Below are 18,132 nucleotides of genomic sequence, written 5' to 3'. Positions count from 1 at the left end.
GTTCATTGGTTATTGGTACATGAGTGATAAAGCTATTAAATAATAGTAGTATTTTAGACATAAGGAGTGTCTTGGGTGCATTTATAAATACATAATTTTACGTGCACATTACACCCAGACTTGGAACAATAATTTGTGGATTATACAGAATAGAGTAGATGACTAATTCTAATTGTTATATCCGTTCTTGTAGACTATTTTAAAACACGAGACACGTGTATTTTCTTACGGAAACAAATACTTTCGAAGATATATTAATTTTAAATACCACTACCAATACCACTCCTAAACTTTGATACGTTTAATAAAAATACGTGTCTAATATTTTTTTTATTACGGACGGACTTAGATTTTTATTTTTCATACCCCGTCATAATCGCTATTGTTCCGTGCAGGAATCGAACCCGCGAGACGTTGGTCTGCTAATACTGCGCAGGCCTGGTTTTATTTTATTTTTTGTGTTGGGTGCTCTATGTCATCCAACATTACACTACGATGAGCTGAACAGTAGATGGATCTGCGTGTGATTAGCTAGTCAATATACATTCATTTTATATAAAAAATATTGTAAACAAACCTTAGGCCCAGCCAAGGAGGAGGTGTACTTTATAATCTCCGTGTCGGGAGGCAGGCGGACTCCACCCAGCACTGAAGACGGATCACTGCGAATGAGAAACATCAATCAATTAATTAATGTACAAAAACGACTAACTAAGTAAGTAATAGGGATGATGACGGGGTGTGAAAATTAAAAATCTAATTAGTCCGTCAGTTAGGTAATGAAAAAATATTAGATACGTATTTTTTTATTTTGTCATATAACATTACAATACTTAGATAAAACGAATCAAAGTTTAGGAGTGGGAGCTAACTACGTCACTTTTTAGTATAAAACGTACTCTAAAGTGACGTCACGCGATATTTCAAATTGATATATCTTTGAAAGTATTTGTTTCTGTAAGAAAATAAAAAATACGTGTCTAATATTTTAAAATAATCTACAAGACGGACATTAAATTAAAAATTAGTCATCTACCCTATTAGACCACTCTAAAAGACGTAAAATTAGGAGTGTCTTGTTCTAAAATAGTTTATTACTTTTAAACTAATGAGGCACTGTTATTTATTTTATTTGAAACCAAAATGGCAGTGTTGAAAGTCAAAGAAAATAGTTATACCAACTGCCATCAGAGGGCTTTACGTGTTTGTTTTAAGTTTAACGCTATGATTGGCCGGCTCTAATGAACCAACCAATAGGAGCGCCGAACGCAGTCTCGTTTTTACCTCGTACTAAGACAACAAATCATTTAAGTATGTCTGTACTTGACTACTTTGCAATGCTACTCATGACTTTATGATTAAAAAACATAACCCTCCTTCTGGCGCAGTCGGGTAAAAATGAGCCCCTGTCGCGGCTTGAAACTAATCGAGTTACCTCGTAAAACATAGTTAAATTAATTTGTGTCACAAAACTATTTGTAGATTTTTTTAACGTTTTAGGAACTGTAGTTTAGAGTGCAATGAGATATCTTACCCTCCTTCTAAAGCAGCACTGGGAGAACAAACACAAATATACATTAGTTTTATTGAGAAAGGAATAATTTGTATTAGGACATTATTAAATGGGCTTAAAAAAAACAAGGCTTTCGGAGGAAAATCACAATTTACAAATATATTTTTGCAGGGTTTGCTAGATAGATTTGTTTATTACACTACCACACATATATATGTATGTTTTTTAGTGTAGACGTCACCTTGTCTTGTCGGCCCTATTCATGAACAAAGTCCCCGTTGTTATTTGAAACTAGTCGAGCTTTTCTCGAATAGTTTACGGAGTTTTTAATTTAACAAGCCCGCCACAGCCTCCCATACCGCTGCAACTCCTGTAAGCCAGGATCTACAGTAGATACAACCATGAAAACATCGGAACACTGAAGACCGGCGCGTCCCAGGGACATGAATGACTGTCTTGGATCCCGCAACGAAACAAATCAGAAGATGTTATTAGAGGAGAAGTAAAAGAAAACGATAGTTTCCACTTCCCTCAGTGAATTTAATGCAGGAGACAGAATGACTGTGCCATAAGGCACAAAGACTGCACAACTGGGAGAAGCTCAGTCGCCAGGCACCACGGAAATTTTACTTAAAACTAAAATACTAAATGGGTCCTATGCGTGAGCTGTTATACTTGCTGTACCCGTAGTATATATATGTAAAGCATTGTTCTCACCTGAGTATAGTGTGTGGTAGGCCGGTGAGGGAGTCGATGCCGGCGTGGCGGCCATCTTTGTCCGCGCCCGGCATGCCGAACGGGTACAGGGGAGACATGTTCTGCAAGTAAAATCATATTATTTAGCTATTTAGGAAGTATGGAACATTTAGGAAGTATCACAATGAAGGCTAAACAGATGATCGTAATGATGTTTTAAGTAAGTGAGATGGAAATCCCACACTCCTTCGTCTTCCCAATAATCAAATTTCTATTGAAGTCACTTTTTTCATGAAACACGTCGATTGCTAAACACGTAAACGAGCAGACGCATCACCTGATGTTAAGCAATCGGCGACATAGACACCCGCAATACCAGAGGTGTTACAAGTGCGTAACCGGCTTTTTGGGGGTTAGGAATTTAAGGGTTGTTGAGTAATCGGGGTTTGGGAAGAGGGGGGATAATTAGGCCGGGAGGAGTGTAAGAATCGTAGCAATGTGCATTCCATTGTGTCTACCTACCCCCATGGGAGACAGGCGTGAGGTTATGTATGTAAGTATGTATCTCGCTTACACAACGTAACGCAAAGCAAGTGTTATCCTGTTATTAAAGATGTCGGAGAACCGCTATAGATATGTTTGGGTCTCCGGTAACCTCACTCACACAACGCAAGCGTTGTCCTGTATTTTTTGTAAGGTGTAAGCAATAGAGTGTAGATAAATAAATAAGTTTAGGGAACAGCGAGTAAAGTTCCCTAAGAAAAGGAGGATCCTCCGACCAGGCGAGGTGATCATGCCTGGCGGGCTTTCTGCCCAACTGTTGTTCGTTGGGATTTTCTATCCGTGTTAATTCGCATGCAAACTTCATATGTGCGATGCAGGATATTTGTGACGTCATCCGTTGATTTGCTTGTCGATAGTCTATGTGTGACTTCTGTCATCTGTCACTTGTCACTTGTCAGAGTGTCGCCACATAAGTGTATCTATTTACCTTCCCCTTGGCGGCGGCAGCGACGGCGGCGTGGTAGGCTCCGTGCGCCGCGGCCTGCGCCAGCATGAGGTCGCCGCGCAGCAGGGCCAGCTCGCGCTCCTTGCCCTTCGACGATGACGACGAGGAGGATGGCTTTTCTGGAAGGAGAAGAGGTTTTGGAGTGATTTCTAGAGTGTTATCATAGTATTTTTTTGTGAATGATCTATACTAGGTTCTACTAGAGGCTTTGCCCGCGTCCCCGTGGGATAAGAAGTATCCTATCATCTAAGTCAGTTCATACCCTGTTTGTATATGAAATTTCATCAAAGTCCGTTCGGTAGTTCCAGCGTGAGTGATGGACAAACTTCTAAACAAACATACTGTCACATCTATCTATACTTATAATAAATCTGTAGAGAGGTCAATTCTGTACATGAAATATATGTATTTCCAAAATAACTATCAGCGGGTGATTAGTGATCGATACTGACGCCAAAAATGCAATCAGAAAAATTTTTGTCTGTCTGTCTGTCTGTCTGTCTGTCTGTCTGTCTGTCTGTATGTTCTTTATAGAAACAAAAACCACTCGACAGATTTCAACGAAACTTGGTACAATTGTTCTTCATACTCCTGGGCAGGTTATAGTATACTTTTCATCACGCTACGATCAATAGGAGCAGAGCAGTGAAGGGAAATGTTGGGAAAACAGGAGAACTTTCTCCATTTTTTAAGCTTCCGTCGCGTGTGCAGCCTTAATGGTTAAAGCTACACAAAAATCATGTATGACGGAAATGTTCTCCTTAAAATTGTTTAAAAAATATTCCACGACAGCAAATGTCTATCTCTTATGGTTGACTCACAATAACACGTATAACTCCCGATAGCTTAGCAGTTCGGAGCTTTCTGATTATATTTGTCTACTCTTACGTTTATAACACTCTCATTCATTCATTCATTAATTCATTCATTCATATTATAATAAATCTGTAGAAGGGTCAATTCTGTACATTGAAAATATAGAAAAAATAAATAGTAGGGGGTGTTACTGGATCGATACCAAACCCAAATTTGTGATTTTTTTTTTGTCTGTCTGTCTATATGTTCAGGCATCACGCATTTATTTTTCAGTTTTATTCTACAGAACGCGAGCTCAACAGCAGTAGCTCAAAAGAGGGATCTCCTTAATTATTATGGGCCTCGCCGTATTTGGGTCCAATAGATATTTATTATCAGAGTTATTCAAAATGGAAAAACAATACTTCCACGCGAAGACCGACATCCGCGCGGACAGAGTCGCGGGCGGAAGCTATTTTATAATATTGTGATATAGTGTGATGTGATGATCAGATTGTCTTGTACGTCTAGTAATAGCAAGTACAACTGTCAAATAAAATCTCGGGTTCGATTTTCAGATCGAGCAAAGTATTGTACAAGTCACACTTCTAACATTAAATACAATTATCTACGATTATTAAGACAACACCGACAAACAGTGAAGGAAAACATCGTCCGGAAATCGACATCGCCAACCCGCATTGAACAAGCGTGGTGATTAATGCTCAAAATCTTCTCCGTGCGAGAAGAGGCTTTGATCAGCAGTGGCCACTAATAGGCTGTTGATGTGATAGCTTTATTATACCTTCTCCGTTTGAGAAGAGGCTTTGGTCAGCAGTATCCACTAATTGGCTGATGATGTGATCGCTACATTATATAGTATATACTTACTGGAAGGTTGGGGAGTAGAGGCTGGCTTGTTGCTGGGCTTGCTCTGATGAGGAGCAGCCACGAGGCTGTTCAGCGAGGCCAGGCTGGACAGTGACTGGGAATGGTGCATCGCTGATGGTGATGATGTTTTCGGAAGACCGTATGATGATCCTGGAATGACGAAGTGGTTATTATAAATAATAATTCACTAGTTTCAGGTTGGTATTAGTATAGTATTTTACACTTATTTAGCAAGAGTATACCTTATTGTAACAGGTTTAAGATCTAGTTCCCCTTGCACACGGATTTACGTGTCACTTTCAACCAGTATCAGTCATACTCTGCGTTGCCCATAGAAGGGATACAGACTCTACAACTATAGCTATAAAGTCTAAATTCCCTTACACACATATCGAAAATACCCTCAAATGTACAATCATGCTCTGCTGAAGGGATACAGACTCTACAACTATAGCCATAAAGTCTAAATTCCCTTGCACACATGTCGACAATACCCTCAAATGTACAATCATACTCTGCTAAAGGGATACAGACTCTACAACTACAGTCATAAGGTCTAAATCAGTAAAATGCCCTGTATTCCTGTATTGGACATAGATACGTGCCCCACTCACTCATGCTCTGTGAGTTGGCGCTGCCCGTCGATGGACTCTTGTCCTTCGTAGAAGGGATACAGACTCTACATCCATAGCTATAAAGTCTAAATTCCCTTGCAAAAAACCAAATTTATGCCCTGCTAAAGGGATACAGACTCTAAAACTACAGTCATAAGGTCTAAATCAGTAAAATGCCCTGTACTCCTGTATTGGACATAGATACGTGCCCCACTCACTCATGCTCTGTGAGTTGGCGCTGCCCGTCGATGGACTCTTGTCCTTCGTGGACGCGCCTGATGATGTACTGCTTCTGCCTGACCTGAAATCAGAAGGGTGGTTAGGGGATTTGGTACTGTATTGTGTTGGTGATAAGGTTGGTTTTAGCATGTGGTTGTAATTTAGGGTGGTTGATAATGAAGGAGGAATAATATTTTAATGTATACTTGTTGAAGCGCCTAGCCGTTGCTTCATAGCAACCTTTCCAACGGCCTATTTAGGCTCGTAATTTTAAGGAAGCATATTAATGCACGTTATGTCGTCACTTGCCTATCATCATTTGCTCTGTTAACACCAAAATTATATCTCTCCGTTGTTTGAGTATTTGTACAGTTCTTTTATTCCTGCAAGACCTCATATTCCTCTACATGGTCCTTCGAGCCGGATATATGAAGATCAGCGGTTAAAATTGAAGAAAGGAATAATTAAGGATCGTCAATTAGCCGGCGTGACTTGCAGGTTTTGGCAGGACAATCAGTTGGACTGAACTCAAGCAATTTAATTGCGGTGTATTGCATTTATTCTATTAATATCATCACCCAACACTCAGGTAATATAAATAAAACTAAATCGTTAAGAAATATCACAGGTTAGTGTATTTATTAGTATTATATTACATTAGTGCATTGTGTTAGATTGAAAATCATTTGGTACTTTGTTATATTGTGATTAGTATTTATGTAACAGTAAAAGTTTAAATTTATATTTATTATAGTATAGTTAGCTTATTTGCTACATCATTTAAACTTTATTTATACAAACTGTAACTAATTCACATAGTTATTTTTAATGTTAGCAGGTACCTAGACATAATTGTTCGCATTGTTTTTGAGTGTTAAATATTAATGCAAGTCATTATTTTGTTCAATTAACTTAATGTTATATCGAGTTACTTTCAATAGTACTTTCAATAATATAATTTGTTTGCTTCGTTAATTGTTTTGTAGAAAAGGTTTATAACATAACATTGTAGGTAACTGAACATATTGCATCATTAACTATAACTTAAAGTTATCGAACGTTAAATCATAGTTAGTTAAATTGATGTTACATTGTGTTTGTTGTTGGCTTAGTATTGTTAACTGTACAAATTATAAAGCCTTTAGACGCGTGTTAGGTACATATTGTTCATATTTAAATAGTATTCCTGTATCAATTCCAGGTTGAATACACCTGTCTCCCAGTATGTCCGAGGAAAGGGAATTAGTTAAGAAGCGAGGAAGCTTTAAAGGTCGATTGACTGCTTTCGTTGCCTTTCTGGATTCACTCAAGGACAGAACCCTAACCAATTGTGACATGGCTGAGCTGCAGTTGCGCATAGGCAAGATGGAGTCGTTGTATGAGCAGTATGATGAGGTACAGTTACGTCTGGAGTGCCTTGTCGAGGACATTAAATTACAATTTTCCGAACGTTCTGATTTTGAGTCTCTTTATTATAAATCCTTGTCCAGGGCACAGAATATTATCAGTGACTATAATAAAGATAATGAGTCGATGGAAAGTTGTAAGGGTAGTCACACTAATGTGCATAAGCCAGTTAAGTTGCCAACAATCCAGTTACCTAAGTTCAGCGGTTTATATACGAATTGGCTAGAATTCCGTGACACCTTTAGTAGTCTCGTTCATTGCAATGATAGCATTGACGAAATTAATAAATTTCACTACTTGAGAGCATCTCTTGAAGGGTCAGCTGCGGTAGTTATCAATTCTATTGAGTTTTCTTCGAGTAATTATTCTGTGGCATGGCAGTTGTTATGTGATCGGTTTGATAACAAAAGATTACTCATACAAAATCATGTGTCTGCGTTATTTAATATCGAAAGCATCATAAAGGAGTCTTCTGTTGCATTAAAATCTCTAATTGATTTAATAAATAAAGACTTACGAGCATTAGAGTCGTTAGGTGAGCCTGTTAAGCAGTGGGACACGTTGTTGATTTATATTATGACTCGCAAGCTTGATCAAAAGACCTATCGCGAGTGGGAAGAGTGCAAAGGTAGGATAGATAAGGACAGCCCTATAACGTTTGAAGATTTCATAAAATTCCTGCGTAGTCGAGCTGACCTTATTGAGACCTTAGAATTATCACGCAATAATTGTTCCCAAACATCTAATAAATCATGTCCTAAGATAAAATCTATGGTAGCTACACATTCTCTTAATCACAGTATAAATAACAACGAAATGTCTCGCAAAGTGTGTCCTAATTGTAACAGAGATCATTCGCTAAATAATTGTCCACAGTTTCTCGCACTCAGCAATGACGCTCGATTCAAACTACTGCCCACCTTTAAGATTTGTTTTAACTGCTTTCGGTCCGGTCATTATGCCAATAAATGTAAAAAACCAGGTTGTAAACTATGCAAGCGCAGGCATAATACACTAGTTCACACCGATAGTAAATGCACTGAGGTGAATACAATTAACGGTAATTCAAATAACTCGTCACCATCTTCGTCTGTACCGTCTGCTTCCACGGACACGAGTAACGTAGCATTGTCAGCAAACATTGCATCATCCCGTGATCATAAGCAGCGTGATGTGTTGTTGTCCACCGCACAGGTCAAACTGCGGGACAACAATGGCGTAGTGCACGTCGCTCGCGCGGTTCTCGATAGCGGCAGCACATCGTCATTCATCACAGACCGGTTATGCAGACAATTGAAGTTAGTAACAACGCAAGTAAACAAACGTATACTTGGTATAAATAATGTTACGTCGCACGCAGGTAAATTGTGTCGTGTAAGGATAACACCGATGGACGATAGTATTACTTTCGACCTTAATTGTTTTGTTTTGCCATACATTACAAGTAATGTTCCGTGCCGCGAAGTTAATTACTCGACATTAAATATTCCGCTAAATATAACTTTAGCAGATCCTACATTTTGCAAGCCTGCTGAGGTAGATATTCTCATCGGTGCTGATCTCTTTTGGGATTTGTTAGGATCACACAGAATAAAGTTAGGTAACGGAAAACCAGTTTTGTATGAAACTAGTTTAGGGTGGATAGTTTCCGGTCCAATTAGTCAGAATTCTATTTCATTGTTATGTAGTGATTTAAAATGCATTTTTTCTAAAACTGTTTCTGACAATAATACTGACTTGGAAAACATTAGACCAGATTTTACGACTGGATCGGTTTGAGTGGCCAACTCAAATCAAATGTTCAGAGACGTTACCGGAGACTCGACCTAATCTATCGTTAAATGCTGTAATATTAGAATCTAAAGGTGAGGCATTAATTGAATTTAACCGGTTTTCCAATTATTCACGGCTTATACGCTCTGTAGCTTATGTGTTGAGATTTATTAAGTCATGTCAGAAGCAGTATCCTAAAACTAATTATTTGACACAGGATGAGTTGGAAGATGCACTCACTGTTGTCATTCGTAGGTGTCAGTACGAATCATTTCCCGAGTATGAACTACTTTTAAATAAAAAGAGCTTACCTCAGAAGAGCGTCCTTTTAAAATTTAATGTTTATTTAGATGACAAAAATATAATGCGAGTAGGAGGACGTCTCGATAATTCAGATTTTTTATATAATAAAAAACATCCTTGTTTATTACAGTCCACTCATCAATTTACTAAATTATTATTTTATTTTGAGCATAAAAGGCTTATGCACGCTGGCCCACAATTATTATTAGCATCGATTAGGGAATCTTATTGGCCGATAGGGGGCCGCAACTTGGCGAAGGCTTGTTATCATAAGTGCGTTCTGTGTCGGCGCATGAAGGGTAAGGTGGTCGCACCTATTATGGGTAACTTACCGCAAGAACGGCTTCGTCCAGGTTATCCCTTCGAGAGTACGGGCGTTGATTATGCCGGCCCTATCTTGTGTGCCAGTCGTCAAGGCCGTGGATGCAGGCTGGTAAAGGTGTACATTGCCATTTTTATATGTTTCACTACTAAAGCCATTCATTTGGAACTTGTTGGCGACTTAACTAGTAAAAGTTACTTACTGGCTTTGCATCGATTTATTGCTCGTAGAGGAAAACCCGTTGATATCTTTTCCGACAACGGTACCTCATTTGTCGGTGCATACAACGAACTATCTAAGTTTTTAAAATCGAATAGTTCGTCATTGAGTGAGGATGCAGCGAAAGATGGAATCAGATTCCATTTTATACCCGCGTATACCCCACATTTCGGAGGACTCTGGGAGGCAGGTGTAAAGTCAACAAAGTACCACCTTAATCGAGTGTTGGGAAATTGTAATTTGACATTTGAAGAGCTTTACACCGCATTAACTAAAATTGAAGCCGTCCTGAATTCTCGTCCACTGACGCCGCTATCTTCCGATCCTGCCGATTACAGTCCGCTCACGCCAGGACATTTTCTTGTTGGGCGACCTCTCACTTCCTTAAAGCAACCTGACTTCAGCGATTACTCTGCCAACCGCCTATCTCGCTTTCAACGCATTGAGCAGCTGCGTCAGCATTTCTGGCATAGATGGAGCAAAGAGTACATTGCAGAATTACAGCTGCGGGCCAAGTGGCGTTCCTCGAAGGATGCATTACGGGTGAACACATTGGTCGTGATAAAGGAAGATAACCTTCCTCCTTTGAAGTGGAGCTTGGGACGGATTGTGGCTGTCTACCCAGGGAAGGATGGCATCGCTCGAGTAGCTGACATAAAGACCTCCACCGGAGTTGTTCGACGCGCATTTAACAGGATCTGCCCGCTGCCGGTGTCTTCGGATTAATTTGGTTGAAACCGTTGCTTTCAACGCCCGGGGGCATGTTGAAGCGCCTAGCCGTTGCTTCATAGCAACCTTTCCAACGGCCTATTTAGGCTCGTAATTTTAAGGAAGCATATTAATGCACGTTATGTCGTCACTTGCCTATCATCATTTGCTCTGTTAACACCAAAATTATATCTCTCCGTTGTTTGAGTATTTGTACAGTTCTTTTATTCCTGCAAGACCTCATATTCCTCTACAATACTCGTAGACGATTTTGATGTAAAATAGTTGGTAGTTAGACATTTTTGGTAGTGACATTTTATAAGAAATTAATTATTATGTTATCAGCTTATGTTCAAATACTCAAACGCTAATCAATTTTAAGTCGATCTCAAGACTAGTTCTGTCGCTATCAATTCTTTGTAAAAAGACCGAGTTAGCACGATATTTAAGTGCAACTTAAAATTGCATTGTATCGCGTAATGCTTATGAATATGAGCCTCTAGCATGGCTCGAAACTAGTCGAGTTCCTCGTCAAACATTTACGTGAGTAAGCCGATAACATAATAATTAATTTAGTATGTCTCACGAAAGTTATTTATAACTTACTAAAGTAATATTTAATAAAATCTTCGTCTTTGAAATTTTGAATCACCCTAAAGGCAACGCACTTGCAACGCCTCTGGTGTATTAAATATCCATGGGCGGCGGCGATTTAAAATAAAATAAAAATCTCACCTCTCATTCCGACTAGACAATTTCCCAGGTTTTTGCGGCTGTTTCAACCCTCCACTGCCTGAGAGGGCTGAGAGGGCAGCGTACGGGTCTGCGAGAGGAGGGAAGTTCAGGCCTGAGGCCTGTAACCTCGCCAGGTAGTCCTGCGCAGCCAGGTGGGACGCCATCGACCACCATGCTGCACCTAGAAGTGGAAAGTTTTATTAGGAAATTTGTTTTTTATTGCTTACTATCAAACCGTCCGTTTCGCCACGAATGATTTTCGCTGTTTTCCAGCTTTTCTCTTGAATTTTTCCTGATTTTTTTTGCTATAAACCTCACGGAGCCGAATGCAAAACCGTGGAAATCGGTTCGTGTGTTCTGGAGTTATAGCGTCAGGATGGAAAACCCGACGTATTTTTATAATGCTTATTATAATCATTTTAATATTAATGTAATGATGACATGCCATGCAATGGGGGCGGTTAGTCATGCATACATGCATGCAATTGGTCATCAAATGGCGTTAATGTAATCACTGCAGCTTGTAAATATTTAACGTCCAATGGTGTGATACAAGCTAATAAGCTATACAGCTATACCTTCAGGTTATCCGTCTGATCGTTTACTGACTTAAACCATAAAAAAACTACAGTCTTTTTTGTTTACATAATAAAATATACAAGAATTGGATCATGGAATTGATTGAAAAAGAGTAACCTATGGAGTTTCTTGTTCGTTCTTCTCCATAAGAATCTACACTTTGGGATTGGAACGAGCAAATAGCTTCACTAGAGGACTGATCGACATATCAAAACTGCTTTATATTGGTTTAATTGGCTTAAATGATTTTACTTAGACATTTTGAATTTAATGATAGCAGATACATGCTCCAAAACCAAACGAATTTTTCAGACCAATCACCAGAATCCAACAAGCAAAATTCAACCTTAATAAATAAACCACTAAATACTAAAATAGAAAACCAGAAAAACATCATACCATTGTACTTACTGGCAGCAGGGTGGAGGCCGAGGGAGGCAGCTTGGTTGGCCGCGACCCCCAGCGTGGTGGGGGGCGGGTATCTGGAACCGAACCCGAAGAGAGCCGCCTGGGCTTGTGCCTGCGCCTGCGCAGCCGCCGCGCCACCGCCGCTAGCGCCATCGCGACCCCAGTATGCTGGAAGGAGATTGCACAATTAGTATAATCTATACTTAATATTATAAAGCTGAAGAGTTTGTTTGTTTGTTTGAACGCGCTAATCTCCGGAACTACTGGTCCGATTTGAATAATTATTTTTGTGTTGAATAGTGTATTTATCGAGGAAGGCTATAGGCTATAAAACATCACGCTATGATCAATAGGAGTCGAGCAGAGCGGGTGAAACCGCGCGGAAGTAGCTAGTATGTTATGAAATGGAATTCAACCCACAACAACTTGTTCGGTAGTCGTAATTGTGGTCACTTGACCAAGAGGCAGTCAGTCAGAGAGAAGAATGTCTCTTGTGTGTAGTGTTGAGTATCTATGAGGTTCTCGGTTCGATTCTGGGGTTGGTCATCGAATATACATATTTTATATATTCAGTACTAGCATTAAGTCTGAAATAATAAACGAAACGAAACTAAAATGTTGATGTAAGAACCTACTTACACCTCTGCCTATCCCCTCAATAACAGACAAGCGTGAAAAAACATTTGACAATAAAAAACAAATACAAATCACAATAAACCCATTCATTCAACTTTAAACCCTATCTCATTAGCATAAAGCTTTATTTACAAAATCAAAATAAATATTTGCATTACCAATTTCTTAAAGCAGTTTTAATCAATCTTATCCTTATAGAAATAAGGTTGAAATTCGTTTGCGTGAACTGTAAATACAGGTTGTAGTTTTCTTATAGTGTTTTAGATCGCAATAGTGCATGCAATGTGACAGTTAACAAGGCATATGTTAACGGTTTAAACATATTAACCGTGATAAAGGAAAATAGACTCTATTTCTTTTATCTATAGACCTTATTTCCTTTAACACAAAGTTCAGAATCTCAAGTCCATGACATTTTCGATTAAGTATGAGCTTTATTGCCAAGATGTTACGTTTTAGTTTTAATTTAAGTTTTTATGAGTTATAATAACATATATTAAAAAATTAACGGCTTGCCAAGAAACCTTTGTAAACCAATCAACACATAGGATTTTCAATCTTACGTAAGGCTGCTTTCCACCAGAGAAGTGCTATGTAGCTATGCTACGAAGATGTGACAGCTAAGCTGTGAAACTATGTGACCGTTTCCACTGATACTAAGCTATGTAGCTGTGCGAGGAAGATGCGCAGCTCGAGTATGCGATATATCGATAGTAGGGAAGCCATCCATAGCACACATCCATAGCACGTATTCATAGCACGCATCTCTCCATATAAAAAAAAACATAGCTGAGTCCGTTTCTACCAGTACTAAGCTATGTATACCAATAAATATGATTGGTGGAAGCCAAACGCATCCACAGCAACGTAGCATAGCACATCTCTGGTGGAAAAGCATTGTAAGACCATTGAAACAAATTAATTATGAAGACGGCAAATCTCCAATATTCCTTGCGAAAACCTCACACACATACAAAATCAATCAACACACGCGATTTTCGACTTTACGTCCTTTAACATAACGATACAATTACCAATATTCCTTGCGAAAACCTCACACACATACAAAATCAATCAACACACGCGATTTTCGACTTTACGTCCTTTAACATAACGATACAATTACCAATATTCCTTGCGAAAACCTGACACTCACACATACATACCAAAATCAATCAACACACGCGATTTTCGACTTTATGTCCCTTGACATACAATAACAATTACGCAATTTGTAATTGTTATGTTTGCCGTTTAGACGCGCTGAGTACAGGGTCAATGAACTCGACGAGTTACCTTAAAGGTGTAATATCTAGAAGACAGCTAGGGTTGGCAGTTGTACGAAAATAGAAATATTCTTAATTCACACATTGAACGCCGTGGTGGTCACCGGTGACCGACGTTAGCGGAGGATTAGTCTTGAACAGTTTTCTATTGGCAGTCAAAGACTTTATTTACGTATGTAAGTACCTACATGTAGTTAAAATTTAATAGTTGTGGTTAATTGTAGTGTGTAAGGTAGATACCATATTGATAAGATTTATTGTAAAAAGAAAAACAAATTGTATGACAAGGGCACGGACCAAGAGTCCGTGGAGAACAAAAGTAAATAAACATATTAAAAAAAAAAAAAAAAGTACCTACATGAGAGTGCGAATTCGAAACCTACCAATAGCAAGTACCTATATCACTACATTATATACATAACCTCACGCCTGTCTCCTATGGGGGTAGGCAAAGACGCCAACTACTACGATTCCTACACACCTCTTTCGCTTCATCAACAGTCATCAGTCAATCATGAAAAATGCATGCTCGTCGGTTAAGGGTACTTTTAATTTGGCCCTTCTTTAATATATCGCTAATCTGGTCGCTATATGTCCGTCTAGGGCGCCCTCTACCGACAGCCTCATTCATATCCGCCCTATACATATATTACTTGCGTAAATCTGCTTTCAAGACTATTTATTGCTTATGTGACTATTTCCAACTTTTAAAAGACGTTCTAACAATCGAAACTGTTCAAATATAGACTTTGCTTGCCACGGGAATCGAACCTATATATTCCCTACTCGACAAGGTGATCGGAAACTGTAGAGAGAAAATTAGCTATAAAATCGTGAACCAAACTTTGCTTGCGAGTAATAAAATGAGTACGGCACAGCCCTACAAATTGTTTCACTTTGTACCGAGTACCGACAATGCATGGTCGAAGGTACAGACAAAGTTACCATTAGCACGGGAAGCGGCGAGCAATCATCGGATGCCGCTCATTGACAACTCTACCTACAGCTAAATAAAAACAAATGAATATAAAGTTCCTAGTAGCTTTGTGCACTTTGTCTAGTGACATTAAGAATGGTACAGAATTTATAGTATCGAACCGACGAGGATGCAGCCCGTGACAGCGTGGTGATTAATGCTCAAACCTTCTCCGTGCGAGAAGAGGCTTTGGTCAGCAGTGGCCACTTATAGGCTGTTGATGTGTGTGGATGGATTGAACTAAGAGAGTACACTAAGCAAGCAAATCACAGGCGCCTCTAAGTTTTTTCACTTAACTGATAGACTGTGACTCTCCTCTACGTAAGATTATTTGCAATTTTATCTAATTTGGACAGGCAAGTAAGAGATCCATAGAACAGATACTACAACTACTACTACAAAATGTTTAATAAGATTGAATCCCCTTTTTTATGTTTGCCGTGCAAATATTGAACATTCAAAGGTGTGACACTAGCTAATTTCCTATTGGACGAAATATAACAGGTTTACAATAACGCCATCTTTTGAGAAAAATACAGCAGCCCCTATTAAACAAAGCGTAGAAACAACACTAGTTAAACTTTTATTGGTAGAGTTGTCAATGAGCGGCATCCGATGATTGCCGGCCGCTTCCCGTGCTAATAGTCGTAGTAACTTTGTCTGTACCTGCGACCATGCATTTTGTACATAGAGAAACATTATGTACTACTCATTACATTCATGTTAATTATTTACCAACGGCCAAACTTCTAACCTATCTATCTGTAGATTTGCTTACTAAAGATGCAATTGTAACACATGGCACTTATTAGGAATTGATGATGAATGCTCAAAACCTTCTCAATGCGAGAAGAGGCTTTGGTTAGCAGTGGCTACAAATAGTCTGTTGATTTGATGTGGACATCTTAATAATTACCTACTAAAAATTGTAGGTGTTATTTATTATTTATTTATTCCATTTCCACACAGGTTACATTTTTATATACTGAGCCCCACAAAAGCGTTGTAATGGTTTGACTGTGGGGTCGCTGAATCTCTATGTTAGTAATATAATTTTAATTTGCGTTTAACTCTATTTGTTTTTGTTTCACTCCTTATGTTTGCCGGCAGATTGTTCAATAGGGCAGGTATTCTCTTGTTTAGTGTCCTGTCACCAAAGTGATTGGTGACTCTGGGTACATTAAATCTACCAGCAGCCATAGATATAATAATGTGGCCAGAGCCTATAGAAGGGTAAAGGTGGTCCAATTACCAACAGAACTACATATCAGATAACCTTTTGATAGACAGTTAATTAGTATAGAACACAGTTATTTAGGTGATTATTTTATGTAGCAATGGACTAAATATCATTGTTACGTGCCATCTGTCATCAACGGTAAAGGAAATATAATTATAGGTGTACTAGTAATGGGTGTTTGATTAAGAGCTTCATGGTGCTTTTCCACCATAGATGTTTCCACCAATGATATTCATTGGTACACATAGCTTAGCACTAGTGGAAACGGGTTCGAATACGTGCTATAGGTGGCTGGATGTGTGGCTTCCCTACTATCGATACATCGCATACTCGAGCTGCGTATCTTCGTCGCACAGCTACACTGCGGCGGAGCATCTACATAGCACATAGCACATCTTACTCGCACAGCTACATAGCTTAGAATCAGAAAAAGAAAAGGTCGAGGTGGTTTTTAGTCAGTTAAGAGTACACTCATGTTACTTCGACTGCGACGGGGAGAGGAGACATTCGATCAATTGCCTTCCAAAAATAAAAGGTATTGGTATGGACCATTACACCCAACCATACTTCTTGATTTTATCCAAATTAGATAAATTATAGTCAGCACAATACGTCCTTTCCCAATATCCCCTATCAAACGTATCACACACTCGCTTTTCTAACATAACCATAACCCAACAACTACAACACACAAAAACACACCCAATTACCATAATTACACAGTCCACTTTCCCACCCCTTGTATGATAACTACAGACATTTACTTCCAGTTACCCGTAGAAATAGCAGTTAGCATAAATAACTAAAGTGTTCCCGCAACTGTATTGGAGACGGATCAATACCTTTCCTTGGTTTCCCAGGTCGATATGTTAATAACCTGGTAAAACCCAGAGTGATAATAAATTCAACAGTTTGTAGTGAATGTGGGAGAGCTAGCGAGGCATGAATGGGCCGGCTCGACCGGAGTGATACCACGGCCGAGTAGAAAACTGACGTGAAACCACGCTTGCGTTGTGAGATTGAGGTTACCGGAGACATATTACCCCTTCCCAATCCCTGATTCCCCAACAATTCTTATATTCCTAACCCCAAAATGGCCGGCAACGCACTTGTATTACCTCTGAAGTTTCGGGTGTCCATGGGCGGCTACGAAGCTTTTTTTTTAAGTGGTGAAAATCATCCAATGACTTTTTCCGCCTTGGGCGAAACGAGAGGGAGTGTCAGATTCTTACTGACTAAAAACCACCCCGTTCCTACTCCTGCTTTTCGAGCCGGAGCCCCGGTAAACCCGCCAGGTAGTCCGCTGCTTCATCAGATTATCCGCCTGATCGTTTACCGGCCTACACCATAAAATAATGTCTGTGTGTTTCCTACCAGGTGTCGTCGACTAAAGCACTGGTGGAAAAATGTGGTGGAGACGAATTTGAGAGTTTGGAGTTAGTTGCACGAGAAACTATCAAATTGCAAGCCAAGACTTAGGGACATGACATACACTACCGGCAAAAAGTTTGGAAGCAGCAGTAATTTTCGATCTAAAGTATTGCAAATTGATAAAATCTATATTTATTGATGTCGTAATACAATAAAATATAATTTTAAATCATTTTACTGTAATATAAATAATCATGGTGTCCAAACCTGAAACATTTACGTAAAAATCACAAAAACGCAATTTTTACTGTTACTTTGTTCAATTTGCAGAGTACCCTCAAACCAACTTTTTAATGTTACAGTTTATAATGTTCGACAGTATGTATTGAGAACTGTGTTAAGAATACAGATTAATTAAATTTTGTGCAATTA

General features: G+C 39.0%; 2 protein-coding genes across 2 annotated transcripts in view; one reads left to right on the top strand and one right to left on the bottom strand.

Annotated features, from left to right (window-relative positions):
- LOC118279723 (uro-adherence factor A) overlaps positions 1 to 18,132 on the bottom strand; it is a 124,215-nt gene that overhangs the window by 50,164 nt on the left and 55,919 nt on the right. The window contains 8 exon segments of the mRNA XM_050702429.1: positions 578 to 662; positions 1,535 to 1,552; positions 2,231 to 2,331; positions 3,201 to 3,337; positions 4,905 to 5,054; positions 5,728 to 5,819; positions 11,205 to 11,385; positions 12,195 to 12,359. Coding sequence (XP_050558386.1) covers positions 578 to 662; positions 1,535 to 1,552; positions 2,231 to 2,331; positions 3,201 to 3,337; positions 4,905 to 5,054; positions 5,728 to 5,819; positions 11,205 to 11,385; positions 12,195 to 12,359 — 929 coding nt within the window.
- On the top strand, positions 8,866 to 10,681 carry LOC126912071 (uncharacterized). Its single transcript, XM_050702386.1, has one exon. The coding sequence runs from the start codon at positions 9,282 to 9,284 to the stop codon at positions 10,485 to 10,487; it is 1,206 nt and encodes a 401-aa protein (XP_050558343.1). The 5' UTR covers positions 8,866 to 9,281; the 3' UTR covers positions 10,488 to 10,681.

This window comes from Spodoptera frugiperda, chromosome 22, assembly GCF_023101765.2.
Source record: "Spodoptera frugiperda isolate SF20-4 chromosome 22, AGI-APGP_CSIRO_Sfru_2.0, whole genome shotgun sequence".
Taxonomy (NCBI): Eukaryota; Metazoa; Arthropoda; class Insecta; order Lepidoptera; family Noctuidae; genus Spodoptera; species Spodoptera frugiperda.
Note: the sequence above shows the minus strand (reverse complement) of the source record. Positions and strands in the feature narration are given on the sequence as shown.

Excerpts from the sequence above, each read along its gene's own strand:
- LOC126912071 (XM_050702386.1), top strand. The coding sequence starts at position 9,282 with ATGCGAGTAGGAGGACGTCTCGATAATTCAGATTTTTTATATAATAAA.